Source organism: Colobus angolensis, unplaced genomic scaffold (genome assembly GCF_000951035.1).
Source record: "Colobus angolensis palliatus isolate OR3802 unplaced genomic scaffold, Cang.pa_1.0 Scaffold79, whole genome shotgun sequence".
Lineage (NCBI taxonomy): Eukaryota > Metazoa > Chordata > Mammalia > Primates > Cercopithecidae > Colobus > Colobus angolensis.
Window position 1 is genome coordinate 2,835,142 of NW_012121709.1, and position 18,728 is coordinate 2,853,869.

The 18,728-nt window shown below is 49.5% G+C and overlaps 1 protein-coding gene across 2 annotated transcripts; it reads right to left on the reverse strand.

Annotated features, from left to right (window-relative positions):
* Window positions 1–1,239: 1,239 nt before the first annotated feature.
* TBX3 (T-box 3) lies at window positions 1,240–15,527 on the reverse strand. 2 transcript variants are annotated; one of them, XM_011928701.1, is made up of 8 exons: window positions 13,908–15,527; window positions 11,985–12,252; window positions 11,020–11,079; window positions 10,613–10,759; window positions 8,584–8,660; window positions 7,307–7,464; window positions 5,139–5,809; window positions 1,240–3,282 (listed from the first exon to the last, which is right to left on the reverse strand). In XM_011928701.1, the coding sequence occupies exons 1-8, from the start codon at window positions 14,294–14,296 to the stop codon at window positions 2,821–2,823; spliced, it is 2,232 nt and encodes a 743-aa protein (XP_011784091.1). In that variant the 5' UTR covers window positions 14,297–15,527; the 3' UTR covers window positions 1,240–2,820. The 2 variants fall into 2 exon arrangements, with proteins under 2 accessions (XP_011784091.1, XP_011784092.1); XM_011928702.1 differs by lacking the exon at window positions 11,020–11,079.
* Between the last annotated feature and the right edge of the window lie 3,201 nt (window positions 15,528–18,728).

An 18,728-nucleotide genomic window follows, 5' to 3' on the forward strand; every position in this document is an offset into this window, starting at 1 on the left:
CCCGCTCTCCAAAAGGTCTCGACCTCGATCCCTTCCAAGTACAGGATGAGGGAAGGGAGGGGGTGTCCTCCTCTCCGGTCATTCAAGAGGCCTGAAGGTGACAGGGACGTGGGGCCGGGCTGGCGGGCTCCAGGGGGTGGGGGTTGGGGGGTGGGGAGGGAGGCAGCCGCCAGGCAGGCTCCAGCTGGGTCTTCACGTCACGGCCCCCAGGGCAAGAAAAGGGCTATGGACTAACCCTCGAACCTTCCCGTGCCGCCCCCGCCCCCCAACAGACACGCACCTCGGAGGCGAGGCCGCGGGTCGGGAGACCAAAAGACTGACAGTGCCTCATCATTTTTTATTGAATGTTTCAAAGATAAATTGAACTTCAAAAGGCAACTCCCCGAACAGCCTGGAGACTGGTTTGAAGGGGAGACTAGGGGAGGACGTCAGCCTCCTGGGTGACTTTTGCCTTGGAGGGGGTGAAATGTGCACCCTGGAATTACCTTTCCCCTTTCAGGGATAATTTCCCTCCTCCCTCGCGTGACACAGCTAAGTTTTCGCGGAGCTGGCCGCGCTTCGCACGCACAACTCGGGATGGATGGGGCCTCCTCGGGGCGCCTTGGGCCAGCCGGGTTCAATTTGAGGCACCAGGGACTGCAGGGTGTGTGGGGGGTTGCGGAGTGGAAAGGCGTTGCGTCTTGTCCCCTTCTACAACCTGGAGGGCTGCTGCCTAGCCAAGCCCGCTCGGACTGCTGGGGGATTCTGCTGGCCTTTTCCCCGAGTCAAACACACTGGTGCAAGAAGATATTTTTGACTTGGATTCGCCAGATTGATGTCAAAAGGGAGGGCGAGCTTAAAACGAAAAGCATTCGTACTGCCGAGCTTATTTTTGGTCGGATTTGGGTGGGAAAACCTGACTTAGGGAGCACGTTAGTCTTTTTCCATTAAAATTTGAAAGTATCGGAAATTACTCTTCTTTCTGTATTCTCATCAGGCCCCTTTCCGTCTCCCCGCTTTGCTCCCTAATTTAAAGGAAAAGTAATTTCAGATTGAAGTGGCTCCTTTCGCTCAAGTAAGGGACTTTTGTTTTTCGCTTTGTAACTTGAGGGACATCTCATTTTGGTTCGCTGGGGGCGGTCTTAATTATTTAAAGGTGAAGGGAAGGGGGTAAACTCAGAACAAGAAGAGAGTAAAGTCTCCCCTGACTGTCCACCTTCAGGAAAGGTTCCCAAGGAAAAGCATTTAACACAGGCCTGAAGACATTTCAATAAAAATTTATTGAAATTTCAGTGATGTTTTAAAGAGAGGGGAAAAAAAATACAGAAAACCAAAGAACTCATCAACAACTATAACACAAAATATACCTTCATGAATTTGTCTTTAAACCATCTCTCAGCACCTGACTTTTGAACTGTGAATATATCTCTATAGGCACCAATTCAAAACACCATCGATATTGACAACAGTAGTAAATTCCACTTCATTGTGAGGAAATCAGAGACTAGCACATACAAATAACAAAAGAAAAATTAGCAAGTCAAACCACAGCCTCTGCCCTCTTCCCTCCCCACAGCAATCTCAGTTATATTTTAAGGAATTTGAAGTGGAGCTGGAAAGTGGCACTCCTTCCCCTATTTTGGCTAAAATAGGAAATAGCACTTTCCCCCACTTTCGGACATTAAAAAAGAAAACAAAAATGTTGCAGACAACTCTTTTGAAAGGGTATGGGTGTTGGTGCAGGAAGTGTGTTTTCTAGTGTTAACAGCAATTCTGTGACCTGGAAATAAACCTAACTAAAGAAAAACAAGAACACAAAACCTGACAGTTGCAATTCTATTTACACAGAGCTATGTACAATGTCAATAAATTAAAGTTTAATTTTCCAAGCATTCATATTCCACCTATTTACAAGAGTTATCAAATAATTACATAAATACTTTGTCTAATAGTCTCACTTCTTCTTTATTATTTTTTTAAAACCTTGTTATTGCATATACAGGAAAGAGAACTGTCAAAGAACATGGATCCTGCTACAGAGCTTAGATAAAATAAATTCATTTTATGTGTTTTGCCCACTCCTTCCCTTTAAATCCCCCCCTCCCTTGGGTCACTGATCTGAGGGCAAAGGATTGGGAAAAGGGTAGGGGGCTATATTGTTTTCTCTCTAAAAGCAAGCATTCAAAATAAAAACCACAAATACATTACTGTGGACATGCAAGAAGAGACCTATAGCGGCTCTGAAAACATCACAAGAATATTAAAAAGACACAGATTTTCTTAATATAGACTAAACAAGGACGGTAGGGACTTCCCTCCCCAAACAAAGCTGCTCAGTCATTTATTGAGAACCGATAATGCAAGTCCCCATAAAGTTTTTAATCTGCACAAACTGAATCATGTTAATGTATTCACTTGTCCCGATTTTTTTTTTTGAAATATTTTATTTTTGCTTCCACTTGACACAGTGAAGGAAAAAATATATAAATCCGCACTCAGGAGATGTCTTTGAACACCTCCCCGCCCGGTGGGCAGAGACCCAGACCAGCCTTGCTGGAAGTTGCTCTGGACATAAATGTTGGAACTCCCACCCCCAACAGCTCAATGCAACCGACGTTTCTGAACCCCCAGAATCTGATCCAGATCCCGGATATATAAACCACGCCAAGAAGACAGGGGCTGTCTCTAGCACATTCTCTCAAGGGAGTCCCGGGCCCCTTCCCAGATGCAACTGCAAAAGGAAGGGCTAACGCCATGGCGGGCCCGTGGTTTATTTTACATCCGACAAAGTGCACGGCAGCCTGGACTGGACTGGAATGAAGAGACGTGTCTGGGAGGGGTCTACGGGGACGCGCTGCGGGACCTGTCCGGCTTGGCTTCCAAGCCGCTGACCAACCGCTGGATGCTCTGCAGTTCGCTGGTGGCCGCCTCTTTCTCCGCGCAGAGTTTGGGCGACAAGGACACGGAGCTGGAGGAGAGCGTGGAGGAGCGGCTGTTGAGTTCAGAGCCCGAGTCCACCGCCACCGAGGCCGGGCTGGCGGCCAGGGCAGCGACTTTGCCGTCCAGGGGCCCCGTGGCCGCCGCCATGGAGGGCAGGGCGGTGGTGAGCAGGCTGCTGCTGTCCGGGACCGGCACCGGGATGGAGTAGGGGCTGTAGCGCAGCCGTGGGCGCATGGTGTTCAGATTGAGGAAGGGGTGGCGGTGCACGGAGCTGGAGGCTGCCGCAGAGGAGGCGGCCGCGGCTGCGGCCATGTACGTGTAGGGGTAAGGGAACAGGCTTCCGAAAGGGGACATGGCCAGGCCCTGGGGTGAGAAAAGAGACACACAGCGCGTCAGCCAGGTGGGAGGAGCCTACCTCATCCATCTCCTCTCTTCTCCCCCTCCAACAATGGGCAAGCCATGAATCCCTGATATGTTTTGCTGTTGGTGTGTTTTTTTGGGGGGAGAGATGGGTGGGGGCAGGAGATAAGTCAGCACTCAGAAATCTCTAGGTACAAATCTTAGCTGTGTCATCCTAGGCCAAGAGACTTTGATTCACTTTTTGTGCCTCAGCTTCCTTACAGGAAGAAAAAACAGGGAAATCATAAGTAATTCATACGCTTATTGAGGACTTTGTAGATACTAAATGAGTGAAAGCCTGCAATAGGCTGCACACAGTGTGTGCGGGCCCCCAGGAAATCTCCCCTTAAGGGTTACTCCTTGCACCTGTTAAATGGGGATACAGATTCAGTTTACACCACAAAGGTAAGCAAGGGGAAGCCAGAGGACATACATTATTAAGAATAATTTTTAAAATATTTCTTCTTCCCCAACCCCCATCCTCCCACCCCAATCTCCTAGAAGTTTCTCCAAAAAAAAAAAAAAAAAAAAAGTGAAGATCTTAATCTTAAGCAAAAGGAAAATGGGGGAGGGAAATAAAAGGGCATTTGCTATAAACAGAAACAAAGAAATTGTCCAGCATGATTTACTGGTGTTCCAGGTGAGAAGTCGAGGTAGGCCCCAGGAGTTCAGGAGTGCACTAAGCTGGGAATTGGCAGAAGCAGCATTTAAGATGCAGGGACCCTGGCCTGGGCCAGTTCTCTGCACCATGCCTTGAGGTGCCCTTAAGGTTTTGTCTGTCCAGGCAGCCCCTGGTCTACCAACCACCTGCCCACCTAGGACAGGGTCTCCAGGAGAAGCCAGCAGAGGAAATGGGAGGAATTGAGAAACGCCAGAAGCCGAGCCTTTTCTCAGCTCCCTCCTCCCTGGAGGGGGAGGCCAATCTGGCTTCTTGGCTCAGGGAAGGGAGACGAATGTGCTCAGACAAAACAAAAGGCAACAGCATGCAAAACCTCATAGAACCTTTTCATCGAGTTCAGGGTGTTTCCAGCGCCTGAGACTTCCCCCCAGCACAGCTGTCTGAGCCACACACAGGCCTCTAGGCCTGCCCCAGTCCCTGCTTATCCCTGTCCTCTGACATTTCCCACGTGTGCACAACCATTAACCCTTTGAGGAATAGGCTGGCCTGTTTGGGTTTGGGGGTGGGGAGAAGAGCTTGGAATGGGAGGAAAGGCTGGAGGAATCAAGACTGAACTCCTACTCAGGAAGTAGTCACTTCCCCTCCCCAGGCCTAGAGTCCCATTCCTGGGGGAGGGTTGACTATGAGACACTTAAGAGACATGTCAGCTCTGAAGCTAAAACCAGAAACCCTCAAAGAGGCCCTGGAGTCAGACAGCCTGGGGTCGAGTCTCAGCTCCACCATGTACCAGCTGTGTGACCTTGGACAAGTGACTCAGCATCTCTGGGCGTCTTCCCCTTCATCTGTAAAATGGAGGTGATAATAGTACCCCTGAAGGGTTAGGTCAAATGAGTCAATACAGTACAAGCACTTAGAAGAATGCCTGAAAGTAAGTGCTGTGTCTAGCTGTTATCTTTATTACTACCTATCTAATCTGCTGGAAACGGCCTTTAACTTAGGAAAAATTTTAAAGTTTTTCTGGGGTGAATGGGGAGAATGAAGTCATGATAACTCAATGAGCTAAGCCTTGAACCTGGTAATGGCTCAGTAAAAATTATTACAGCTACTAGGCCAAAGGGGTCGGTGTGGGTCTGCTGGCAAAGGACAGGGAAACTGGAGAAAAGGTGGAAAGACTGAAGGAGTCAGGAAGAAGGATCCATACCTGAGAGGCCAGGACGTGCTGCTGGAGGTGGAAGGGCAGGGTGGCCGCGGACGCCCCGGACAGTCCCTGCGCCGCGGCGGCAGAGGCCATGGCCGTGGAATCCAGGCCCGAGACGCCGGTGGAGGCCCCAGACACGGTGGCCAGGAGGGGCCCCATGCCGGCGGCTGCCATGCTGGAGAAGGCGCCCCCCATGGCAAACTGGCTGGGGTGCAGGAAGAGCGGGTGCCCGTTGAAGAACTGTTGGCCTGCCAGGCCCGGAGCGAAGCCGAGGCCGGGCAGGGGACCCTGGGCCAGGTGCGCAGAGGCCGCGTCTGACTGCACTGTGAGCGGCGCGAAGGCCTCTTTGCCCGGGAGCGCGCGCGCCTCCTCCACCTTGGCCGGTGCTGCGCCCTCGCGACCCGGACTCCTGCGCTCCTCCGCGCCCAGGCCGCGAGTGCTGGACGAGATGGCGGCGGGGCTATGGCGCGAGTCGGGCGACGCTTTGTCCAGCCGCCCGCTGTCCCGGGGCCGCTCGGCGGCGAAAAGGTGCGCCTTGACAGCGGGGCTGCCCTTGTCACGGCAGGGCTCCTCGGACGTGGTGGTGGAAATCTTGGCCGCGTCGCAGGCCTCGGGGCCGTGCTCCTCTTTGCTCTCGGCCTCGGCGTCGCTCTCACCCTCGCTGGGACATAAATCTACCATAGGAGAAGAAAAAAACCAAGGCAGAAGGGCGTTAGCTCCAGTCTGAGCCAATGACACTCCAGTTCCCAAGTTGGAATCCTAGCTCGTGGCTTAGGGGCTGTGTAATCCCGGGGAAAGCCCCCTTGCCTCTCTGCACCTCAGTGTTCTCATCTGCAAAATGGGGATAATCGTGCCCAACAACGTTGCTGGAAAATTCAATAAGCGATTAATGAATTTAAAGTATTTACCCAGAGTTTAAACTTTCCCTTAGATGGACAAACCCCCAAATCAGTAGCACTTCTTATTATAATGAATTTTACTTCTTTTTTTTTGAGTTCCTGCGGTGCAAGATTTCACATACATTTCCCCATTCGATTGCAAATTAACTTTTTAAAAGTAAAAACTAACATTAAAACTCACAGCTGGAACATATTCTAATTACTGTTAAGAGTTTTTGGTCAGTGAATGACAAGAGAGCAGCACCTTCCACAAATTTGTGAATTACTCTGGAAGGATTTGTTTGGCAAGAACCCTGACATCGGAATTAATAATGGCAGAACGGACACCTGTCCCTCAACACCAGCACTCGGTTGAACCTTCTGTGTTTGCCCCAGTCCCTGCAGACAGAGATGAGTGTCGGGCAGCCGGCTCACCGCCCGGGGACAATCGTAGATTCTTTTTTGCTTTCACCACACCCTCTGTGGGTGTTCCACCAGAAGAAAAGAAAAAGGGATCCTATTTTATGTTTAAAGCTTAAATGGATTGAAGACATAAAGGACTTGCATTTTATTTCACTAAAAACAGGTTTCTTCCCGTCGAGAGAGAGAGAGAGAGAGAGAGAGAGAGAGAGAGTGTCTTTCCAAATAAATAGTGCTTGCTCTTTAAACACAGGAAACAGAGGGGGGAGTTGAGCCATCTCATCCACTCCTCACCCCCTCCGCTCTCCCCCCACCACTGTGGTGCTCTCCCCCCACCGCAGATCCCCAGTGTTCCACCTCCTCTCCCAGGTCAATTGTTGCTCTATAGCTGGATGTTTTCTAGGCCACCTTCCCGCTTCCAGGTGGCAGAGAATCCCTTGCTTCCCCCCAACCCAGTCCAACACATTGTAACCTAGAGTTCAAAGACAGTGAAAAGTCAGCAGTTGGAGCCTCTCTTGCTTAGAGAGAATGGGAGGAGAAAGAAACAGAGACAGAGAGAAAAGAGAGAAGCGCTTCAAGCAGGTTTTCAAAGCTGCTTGCCAAGAGGTAGTATGCAAACAGACACCCACCTCCCCTCCCCACCAGCCAAATAAGGATCTGGGGGAAAGGCCTCAGTGCTCTCCTTCTACTGCCTTAGGGGGGAAGGGGAGACACACCTGATACCTCTTTTTGAACTCCGGCTTCTGTTTAAGAATGTTTAGAAGGGTTCTAGCTTTTAAAGGGCAAGTGCCCTGCTTGGTGCCCCATCCCCCTTCAACTCTTCCAGGTCACGAGGAACTGGAGTCTAGTGATCACAAAGGTGACATGGCTTACCTTTGAGGTTCGACGTCCCTACAGTGGAGACGGCTGGAGAAGAAGCCTGGGCGAAGCAGTTGAAAGCTGCTTGTTCGCTGGAGGACTCGTCGGAGGTCCCGTTCTCCTTTTTGTGTCTTTCATCAAACACCCTCATGGACTGCAGGGTGAGCTGTTTTCTGTGGCAGAAGCCCACACCCACGTTACAGAATGTAACATACATTTCCCCTCTTTGTTTCCCTTACCCTTTCCAAAGCGGTACACACATGCCTCACACCCTGCCTGTGGCCCAGGGACAACACTAATTCGCTGAAATGTGCTTGCCCCAGGGCAGCAACATAGACCCAAGCATTGTTCTTGACCCTGTAACTGGGCTGAAGAGTGTGGCACAGGGTTAGGGAGAAAGCAAGGAGGCTTCAGTTGCATTTATTCAAGATGGGGGTTTCATTAGGAAAAGGCATTTGCTTGGGCTGTGAAATTTTATTTAAAAGCAAGAGGAGAGGCTGGATCTAGTCAGAGACAGCCGAAATGCTGGTCTTATATAGGGAGAACTGGGTGTCCAATCCTGCAAACACAATGCTGTCTGTCCCTAGCATACCCAAATTTTGGATGGTTGCTAAGATTTGGGAGGAAGTCGTTATTTTATGCTGCAATTTACTGCAATCGTTTTACTAATAAATTAATTGGAATAAAAATGTATTTAGCTGTTACCAATTATTTTTTAATGCCTGTCCCAAGGGGATAGGTTAAAAATGTAGGAGTGATTTTCTGGATTTTAGAAATTCTTTGAAAGGGGGTGGGGGAGGGGAGACCCTCTTTCATATACTCTCCAGCTGTCTACTTAATGCAAAATGATACATGTCCCCACGAAGGAGGGAAGGAGCCATACATCTTTCCAAAGGCCCCAGCTCTGTCTGATGGTATTTGGAAGACAGGATTGCAAAAATTTCCAAGCATTTTGTCAACAGCATGGTTCTTTCTGGGACCTGCCTAGGATGAACTTAAATTAATTAGGAATTAATAGGCATCCCTGTATAATCTATTATCCCTGATGCTTCTCTTCCAGAGATAAGTTATGTATGGTGTAGCCTAGTTAATTTCCCTAAAGGTAAGGAGGCAGGAAAAGTACTTGTGCTGGGTATACTGACAGCAGCAAGCATGTAGCAGCGGGGAAAGTGAGTGATTTCCACCCGCTTTTCTCAGGACAAGTGCCTGCATCTCACTTCTAATACTTCAGAGTTGGATCCTAAAAAAAGTGATTTTTCTAAACTATCCAATAAATAACTGTTTCAACTCACCTTTTTTCTCTTCGGCCATTTCCAGTGTCCCGGAAACCTTTTGCAAAAGGGTTGTTGTCTATTTTTAACTGAGTTATCTATTGGAAGAGACACAAGCAAGACAGAGACATTGGCCTCATTTTCTAGAATGTTTTGAGGGTGTTTTTCCCAACTCAACAAGTCTAGAGATGTGATTGCCAACAGAAGTCATATAGATATGCCAGGGAAAGGAGATAATGGCAGAAGTTTGGAGAGAACTAAGAGAAAAATCAAAGGAAACTGTAGCAGGGCTTGTATCTCCTATATGAGGCCAAACCAGGGATTTGGGGATGAAATTATTCAAAGAAATTCTTTTCTTTGGGCAGCCAACAGTTTGAGTTTAGACATGGAAGTGTTGCCAAAGTCATCAAGAGGGAAAACCTGTAGATCTTAAAATTATGCTTTCATTTTGATTTTTATACAGTGCAATCAATCATAAATTATAGCATACTCCCTTGACACACACACACACACACACACACACACACACACACATACACACACACACACACATGCACACACACCCCTTTTCCATGAATCCAATAAATGATTTATGGGGTTTCACTACCCTTGTGCAGGAGTGAGTGCAGGAGTGGGTTTGATTTTTTTTTTTTTTGCTTGGGGGGTGGTTTAAGGAAATTACAATATTGACAATTACAGTACTGAATGACCACTGGAAACATTTCTTTTCATTTATATTCTCTGCCATGGCCATTAGGTGGAGAAGGCCCATGGCCTTTTTGTCTGATCAAAAATGCTACATTTTATTATTACATTAACAACTTCATTTCATAGGATTCTGGGTCTAGAGGGCACATGCATTTTGCACTCTGAGAAAAATGCCACAGTGTGTAATCTTTCAAATCCCTTCCCCTTGGTGGGGAGAAGAAGTTATATACGCAGAGCTACTCAGAGGTGGAAACAGGGACCCTTGGTTGGATTCATGTTCTTGGAATAAATCGCTCTATCCAAGACTTCAGGTTTCACAGGGAGAGATGATCATGATGTTCTGGTATTCAGACTAAAGAAATTTAGCTGGAACATCCCCACCATGAAGTCCACAGAGGACCCAAGGACAGTGACAATGACAGTGAGTTCAAAATGAAGTGTGTTGTCAGGTAAAATGGACTCTCTCTGAAGTCCAGGATTGCAGAGCGGGGGTCTTCAGTCCCTCCTCCCACCACTATAACTGCCAACAGCCAATCTGGGAACTGGTGAATCAGCACTAAGGGTCACTTTTTCTGTGCCCATGACCTTCAGGCCACCATAGCTCTAGATATCAGGTGCTTTCCCTTTTGGGGATCCTTCTAATCTCCAGATTCAGGGCCGGGGTGGGGGGAAAAATTCAAACGTAGTGGTGACTTTGGCCACCTCAACTCAAAAGCCTCAGACAACTCCATTGGTATGACCCTGTGATCAGGGTAGGTTTTTCCAACCACACGCATGCATGCACACACATGCACACACACACACGCGCGCACACACACACACGCGCGCACACACACACACATCATAAAAAACACAGCAGCATAAAAGGTAATAAAAACCAGACCAGCTACTCAGGATTTCTAGCTAGGGCAGAAAAGCTGGTCTCCACTAGGATTCTCCTTCCAGGATCCCAAATGCTTTTGCCTTAATTTTTCAGCTGGTTCCTTTTGAATGAGACTTCTTGATCCTTCTTCCTCAAGGGGAAGAAGATGAACCTTAAAACAGACAGGACAAAGCCCAAGGGATGGAGGAGTGTGGGTAGCATCAATGAGAGCAGTTACAGGAGCTTCTCTGTGGCAAAATTAGTATGTCATTTTTTTTTTTTGCTCAACATTGTTCCTACCTAGTCAAGGTGTTTTTCTGTCTCCTTGAGCTGTCATTCTCCTTTCCACCCAAATGCTTCACAAAAGAAAACTCAAGACTCTCATCTCCACTCTCTTGGAACTGTCTCATCCTGACTTCAAACAGCTTTTAAGGGGAAGGCAAAATATCACCATTAAAAAGGAAAGCCCCTTGGGTTTACCTTATCATTCTGGTATGCAGTCACAGCGATGAATTCAGTTTCGGGGAATAAGTATGTCCGAAATGTACTGTAAGGCAGTTTCAAGATGTCATTGGCTCTTACAATGTGGAACCGGGGCTGGTATTTGTGCATGGAGTTCAATATAGTCTGCAGGGGCAGGGAAGAGGAGACATACATAAAACAAGGATTTAGCAGAACAAATGGGATCTTAGAACCCCTGCCAGGCTGAAATCTTCCCCACCGCAGGGTACCACGCTTGTACCGAGCCCACCTCCTTGGAGTACCCCCTGGGTACGTTTTCCTCCACAGATGTTATCTTCTGGAGAATCCAAATTGCTCCTCAGTTGCCAAAGGGTCCCCCCACCCTCACCATCTAAGGATCATTCGTACCTTGAACCCTAGCCTACCTGAGTACCAAAACTATAATTCCCCTGCCACGTAGCGTGATCACTTGGGAAGGCCAAAGTCTTAAAAGATAGAGAAAAACATGCATTTTAATTTACAAAATGATTCAGTACTTTAAGCGCCCACTAATTGACGAGCCCAATCCACTTAAAGCCCTGAAAGGCTGAACTCTAGAGAGGAATATTTATGCCTTAATCAAATCAAGGGCTTCAAATGCAATTCCTGCCCGCTGAAGATATTTCCGCGCCATTCGCGTCTTCCTGGGCCTAATCTTTCTGCTTACTCCTTGCTTATCACTCTGTTTATTTTATTGAAATGTTGGGGAGGGGTAGGAAAAGGCGCAAAAGGTCCTTTGCCTGATTTCTACAAGCAATCCACGTTTTCTAAGTTTCTAAGCACTCTCACTGAATCCATATATACACTCCCAACACACAAACCATTTTTTCTGAAGATCTAAGCCTCGTTTACGGTAAGCCTGACTCCCACCTAAGCCCACTTCCTTTTTTACTAAAAGAACGAGTTTTTAAAAATGTATTCGCACCATTTAACCAACAGAGTCAAGTCTCCAAAACGTAAACTTTCCCAAGAAAATAATATGGCTGGTTTCAAAACAGAAGTATGATACTTTAAAACAAAACAAATCCTTTATGAATACATAGCCTTGAAATTGATTTTAGCTCTTAAAAAATGGCTTTTACTTCACTCTCAGGCCAGGCATCTACCAAAGAGCTGGAATTGCTATAGAACACAAGCCAGTAAGTTTTCTTGCCCCATTTCTTTTAGAACGCCAGGTCTTCCATTATCCGGAGAGAAACACCCCGAATCCTTTTTCCGGACAAGGACAAGTTTGCTATGCTCAGGGAGAAGCAAAGGAGAAGTCTGGGCTGAAACTCATGAAATGGGGAAGCACTGCCTTTGACTGAGTGAAGAAGGAGAAAATTTTACTGAAGAGAGCAATGAAACTTACAAATCCATGTTTGTCTGAAATGTTGTTGGTGAGTTTCAGTTTGTGGAAAGTGACGACTTTGGACATCCACTGTTCCCCAGTAGCGGGGCTGTCCGGGTGAATGTACATCCTCTTTGGCATTTCAGGGTCGGCCTTACCAGCCACCATCCACCGAGAATTGTGAAATTTATAACGACAGTCATCAGCAGCTATAATGTCCATCAATAAAATATATTTGGCTTTTTTATCCAGCCCAGAACATCTCACTTTAAATGGAGGAAACATTCGCCTATAAAAGGAAAGAACAGAAAAGAAAAAAGAAAGATAAACCACCCATAATCTTGGGTTTGATTTCCTATGTATCATATAATATTGAAACCAAGTTTAAGACTTTCTATTGTGACTGATAAGCTTATATGTTTCAGAGTGAGGCAACTGGCTGCAAAATCGTTTTCTTCCACAATTAATGTATTAAATATTCTCAGTTTCTCCATATTTAGATGTCCCAAGGTTCAAAACAAATGCATTGTGGCACTGCATTTCTCTACATTGTCTAACAATTTCTTCAATTTTTTTTTTCCTTGTATGACTTTACCGATTGCCCTCCTGATAGCAAATTCTTGCCCATGTCTTTTTCTGTGGGTATCTAGTTCCAAACAGGTTGGGGTAAGATTTTAGTAAAGCGCGGTCAGTTAAGACTAGAATTTTCCACCACCCATTGATGAGAAAATGTTAAACTTATCAAGGAAATGAACGTCAAGTTGCACCCCTCCCTGCTGCAGAATAGCAATCCCGCTGTGGGCGAAGTGAAACTGGACTTCAGTGAGTTCGCAGAACGAATTTTGCAGATTACGGTGCACTCCTGGCCTGATAACCTATCTGCCCATGGAGCTGCTAACACATTCCCCTACTCCTTAGGCCAGTCCAAAAGTGCAAGATTGTGCCACCACATTGCTGTTAATTTCACAGAAATGTTGGCATTCTGTAGTCTTGACTTAAAAGGAAGCAAGGAAGCACTTCGCTGGAAAACTGACTAAATGTCTTGTGGGTTTGAGGATTTTATGCCAAACTTTGGCCTCATTTAGCTTGGAAGGAGACAGAATGCTTAAGATATCATGAAGGGGATTTTATTTTTATCTTTTTAACTTCATGCCTTTACAGGCTTCAGTGCTATTAAAAAAAAATCAGTGATTTTAAATGACAGTTGCAGGATCTTCTCTTCCAGGCAGGTTTTGGTCAGGCAGGGACCTTTAAATATTATGTAAAACACGGTTGATAATATTCACACATTAAAAAAGCAGTGTGTGTCTCCTCACTGGCTCCTTAAGTCTGCAAACATAATCTTAATATTATGCAAAATTGCCTGCTAAACTCGCCCTTGGGTTATAGACACGTGAAGTGGTGTGGGCAAACAAACCAAAATGCCCTTCGATTTCTCTCTGACCAGGGCAGCAGCAGGCCCCTTCAGACCCAGAGGCTAGACTGGAGGGCAGAAAGGGCCGGGGACTGGTGTCAGGCCTCCCACTACCCACACAAAAGAAGAGGGCTCTAAGTTTTTCTTTCTGGAGAACAAAATAAAACAGACAACACAACATCAACAAAGAAATAAGGATGTTCCAGGAGGGTTTGCAGAGTGCGTTTCTAGCAGTAGAGTGCCTTTTTTTCCCCCCTGCTCCCTGCAGGGATATCTACGCTCCATTGAAAAATTGTCTGTTGGGGAGGGAACTCACGATGCAGACCAAATATAAGACCCGTGCAGATGCCCAGGTAAGCTGAAATTTCCTGCCACAGGGGCAGGGCCTGGAAGTCTGTGCACGTATTTCTGTGGGAACTAACTTTTCGTCCAAGCCGTAATAACCGACCAACCGACTGTTCTGGGAGCAGAGAGATAAAGGGAGGAAAAAACTATCCAACAGCTTAGGGGAGGAGGCCCCCACTGCTTACCTTCCCGACTTGGTAATGACCATCTCGGTGCCCCGCTTGTGAAACTGATCCCAAAGTTCTTTAGCCTCCAGGTGCACCTTGGGGTCGTCCTCCACCTCTTCTTCGGGCTCCATGGTCTTCAAAGGCCTCAGATGCGCCTGGGGCCCCAGGGAGGAGAACGGGATGCCGGTCTCGGCCGCCCCCACCAATTGATCCATGATCGGCTTGGCCAGGGCGCCCGGCAGCGAGAGCGCCGCCGCGCCGTTGGGAGGCAGCGTCAGCGCGGGGAAGAACGGCGGCTGGTGACCCAGCACCGCGCTCATGGCGAAGTCCGGCGCCCGGTGAGGTAGGAACGGATGGTAGGCCATGCTTGTCCCAGGAATGACCGGATCTCTCATGGAGAGGCTCATCCACTCCAGGCGGGGCGCTGGGCTCCAGCCGGGGACAAGTCTGCAGCTGCTGTGTTTTGTTGTTTTTTTTTTTGTTGTTGTTGTTAACAACAGCACATAGTTCAAAAGGGGGGAAAAACAAAACAAAAAAGAAAAAAAGAAAGAAAAAATAAAAGGAGGCAGAAATCACAACTAATGCACTTCAAAGGGAGTAAGGAAAGTGTCTTTTGGAGAAGGGGAGGCCGCTTTTAAAGAGGGCAAGGCGAAAAATCAGCAAACATAGCCGCGCGGGTGACGGTCCTTGTGCCTTGCGTTTTTAAAAAGCCGCTCCTGAAAGTCGGTTTCAGAAGCGAGAGGAGCGAGCAGGGTCTCGACTCGCGCCCGAGCCCTGCCGCTGAGCTCGAAATAGACACTCCAGCCCTGCGTCCCAGGAATCGCTCTCCAGCCCCTAGGTCCTTTGTTGCAAATGTGAAAGGTTCTCCTAGAAGACTTTTTACCTTTCTTTTTCTTCTTCCCCGCCCCCTATCTCCCCTCTCCCTCTTTCTCGCTGGTGGCGTCTGCAGCTGTCCTAGACCCGGCTTTAACAGAGAGCGAGAGCGGAAAAAGTCTCTCTCCTTTAAAAAAAAAAATCTGATTTAAACCCCCTTCTACCAGCGCTATCAAAACTTGAACTGCAAACTGGCTTCCGTTCGCCCTCCTCCTCCTTCCTCTGCTCCGAGCCTCCGGAGGGTGTCTCAGTTTCAATCCAAATCTTGCTGGGCTCTTCTCCCGTGCCTCTCTCTCTTCCTTGTCCTAAAACGTGAGCGAATTCGCTTCCTAAATCTGTGTCCAGGCGCGCAGGGCAGGGAGGATTTAGAGGCGGAAAAAATGGAACGGAGGGAAAGAGAGAGGGGGAGGGAGAGAGAGAGAGTGAGAGACGGAGTCGGAGAGGGAGGGAGCCAGGGAGGGAGCGAGAGAAAGCGAGAGCTCCTCGCCACCCTCCGCCGCCTCTAGAATTCACCGGGCGTCTGCTCGGCGGCTCTAGAAGGTCGGGCTGCGCTGTGGGCTGCGGGGAGCCGGAGGCCTCTTGATTGGCTCTTTGACGCTTTCGGACCAATTGTGTTGCTGCATAGGCGTGGTTTTCACAGGTCGAGTGCTGGGGGATAGAGCTGAGTTATAAAAAGAAGGTGTCGGAAACTGTAACGTCGCAGCGCCGCATCGGTACTACTGCCTGTCCTGTGAATATGTCAACATGATCAGAGGGAGGGCGGGAGCCACTGGGGAGCGCGCGCACAGAGTCGCCTCTAGGTGGCTTATCGAGAGATCGCTGCAGCCCCTGAGCTCGCTCGCTCTGGTTCAGCCCACGTCTGAAATGCCTCAGTCATCCAGCCGGGGATCGAGGGAGGAGGCAGGGCCAAGAAGGAAGGGGGAGGGAGAGAGGGAGGGAATCAGCGAGCAGGCGAGCCGGGAGGGGAAGGCGGAGAGGGCGCCCGGGCGCCGGGCAGGGGCGCTCGCCTCTCTTGCACTCCGCTCGCCTCTCCGACCGCCGCAGCCGGTACTCTCTCCAGCTCTCCTTCTCCTGGCCCCGGGCGAGCCGGGCGGGTGGCCGAGCCTCCCTGCGAGCTGCTATCCGGCCGCTCGGTTCTACAAAAGCCGGCGGCTGCGGAGAGGCGAGCGCCGAGACTACAGGCTTGCGTGCTCTCCAGCCCCACGTGGAGCCAAGCTCCGCCTGGCCGCCGCTAAAGGGCTTCCGAGCTCGGGTGTCTCGGTGCTGGTCTCCCCTACATCTGGGCTAGGGGAGCACACGAATGTGTGGGCTTCCTCTCCACTGTGCCCCACCCGCAGCCATGTGCAGAGACCCAAACACCCCCAGTGCATCTGTACTCGAACACACGCCAACACACTGGGACTGAACCACACACCGAAAAACACGTACACACAAACACGCACACAGCCTGCGCGGCTGACCCTGTCTGAGCTAATGGGGAAGATGGACTTAGGATTTTTATGAAACGCATTTACCCAGCCCTTTTGGATCTCGTCTTTCATTCGCATGCGGGCCCCCATATTCCACCTGGATGTGGGTGTGGGTGTAGAGAAGAGAATGGAGGATCTGGACAAAGCGAGCACAGCGAGGGACTGGGTTCTGAGCCTGTCCCCTCCAAGCCACTGCCCTCACCTCGAGGCCCGGCTGGGTGCACAGCAGAGGGTAAGGGGTGGGCGAGTGGGTTGGGGGAGGCGCGCCAGCCTAGTATCTTCTCTAGGCATCGCACTTATCTCTCGGTGCTTCAGTTCTTTCTCCACCCCGGGGACTTATCTCGCCAGAAGTCGGGGAGGGAGGCTGAGTTTGTAAAACAAACCGTCAAACGCCCCCACCTCAGAGGCGAGATGACTGTTTTCAGTACGAGTAGGGTGGGGGCCTCCTCTTGGGCGGACGAGAGGGAAACGACCGGATCTTACCAATCGCCGAATTACTAACTCTGTTACCGCAGCGCCCGGTCGGGGTCAGAGGATTCGCCTAAGCCCACAGTTCTTGATTCTGGGGGCCAATGACTTGGACCATCCTTGCTTAGATGGAGGGAAATCTTGAAAACAGTGTTCTTTTATCTTTCCTGAGATGAAAGCTTCTTCGAGGGCTGATCTGGGAGCTTAGGGGTTTCAGAGACCCCTGGCTTTGGATGTGTGAGTCTCTGTAGGCCAGCGCAGGCCTCTCTCGCATTTTGCCTTGTGCACCCCCGCAACTCCCAGCAACTCCGAAACCCCAACGTGGCAGCAAGGGACGAGTGAAAATGAAGTGCTCTTGTGGGCCAACCACGCTGAGATAGGGGAGGACCTTTCGAGGCGACAAGCTTCTCCAGCCTCGCATTTTTGACGCACATGGTTAAGAGAGTTTGGCGCCAGCGTTGAGAATTCCCTGAAGTCACCAGAGAGAACAGAGTGGTTCTGCGAACTCCGTCTGGCTCGCCATCTCGCCCCTTTCTTTCCCTTTCAGTCTGTCTTTCTCTGGCGTCCTCTCTGTCTGTCTCTGCCAGTGGTTAAAATAGAGAAAGGAGAGAGAGGGGAAATAAATGAGGTGGTGGACCCTAGAGTGTTGGCTCATAACACCCCCTCCGCATCCCCTCCGCCCCGCCCTGAAGGGTGCGAAAGGCCAGGCCATTTCCCGCCTTATACAGAACACGGAGGTCACTGCAGGGTTTCAAGAATCTCTGGGGATCCCCCCAAAAAAAGATAGAAAAAAAAGTGCATCCCCCTCCCCCACACTGCTCGCCTCCGGGGCCTGGGGCCGCTTGGCTGCACTTTCAAGAGCGGCCCCAAATCCCAGCGATCTGGTTTTGCCTGCCTGCCCTCGCAGGCCAGTTTCTGCCCCACCACTTGGAGTGGAAGCAAAGTAGTTCTACAACCACACTGTGATCGACCCCCTCCTCACCCACTCGGTGCCCCCGAGTGTCCCACGCACAGCAGGGAGACATTCCTCCGCATTGGCCAGCTGTCTGCTTTGGAAATGGGAGGGGAGCTTGCGGATTTTACTAAAAAATGTCTCGACTTGTTTTTGGCTCCGCGGGTGGACTGAGAGGGAGTTCTGCCTCTCACACTGCCCTCCTCCTTCAATTGCCTATTTTTTGCCCATAGCTCTAACTTAACCCTGGGATCACCCCAGATCGCCACTTCTGACCCCCATGTCCTCCCCCACACCCACCTCCAGCGCGCGAAGCAGAGAACGAGAGGAAAGTTTCCGGGGTTCGAATCGAAAATGTCGACATCTTGCTAATGGTCTGCAAACTTCCGCCAATTATGACTGACCTCCCAGACTCGGCCCCAGGAGGCTCGTATTAGGCAGGGAGGCCGCCGTAATTCTGGGATCAAAAGCGGGAAGGTGCGAACTCCTCTTTGTCTCTGCGTGCCCGGCGCGCCCCCCTCCCGGTGGGTGATAAACCCACTCTGGCGCCGGCCATGCGCTGGGTGATTAATTTGCGAACAAACAAAAGCGGCCTGGTGGCCACTGCATTCGGGTTAAACATTGGCCAGCGTGTTCGGAAGGCTTGTGCTGGGCCTGGCCTCTGGGAGAACCCACGAGGCCAGCGCGCCCCGGATCCCGGCATTAGGCGCCAGCTGCCCGCTCTCCGCGGTCTTTTTCTCTCTGCAGACCCCTCGATCCTCTTTCCTTCGGTCTTAACACTCAACAAAAGACAGACTAGAGACGTTGAAAGAGCCTGCCCTTTAACAGAGTCCAAGAAGAGGGTGACTTAAGGGCAGGAGAAGGGAGAAAGAGGGCAGATTTCGGGTCAGAAAAGACTCAGATAATTTCTGGTGTCTCTGAAATATTCCTCCACCTTTTCGCAAAAAGAGTTTTCATTTAATTGTAGGTCTGGAATTAAAAAAGTAAATTAACTGAAAAACTTTTCTATCTGCAATGCCTGCAGCATTTAAAGTAGTGTGAGTGCATGTAGGCGAGTGTTAAAGGTGGGTGGGGGAG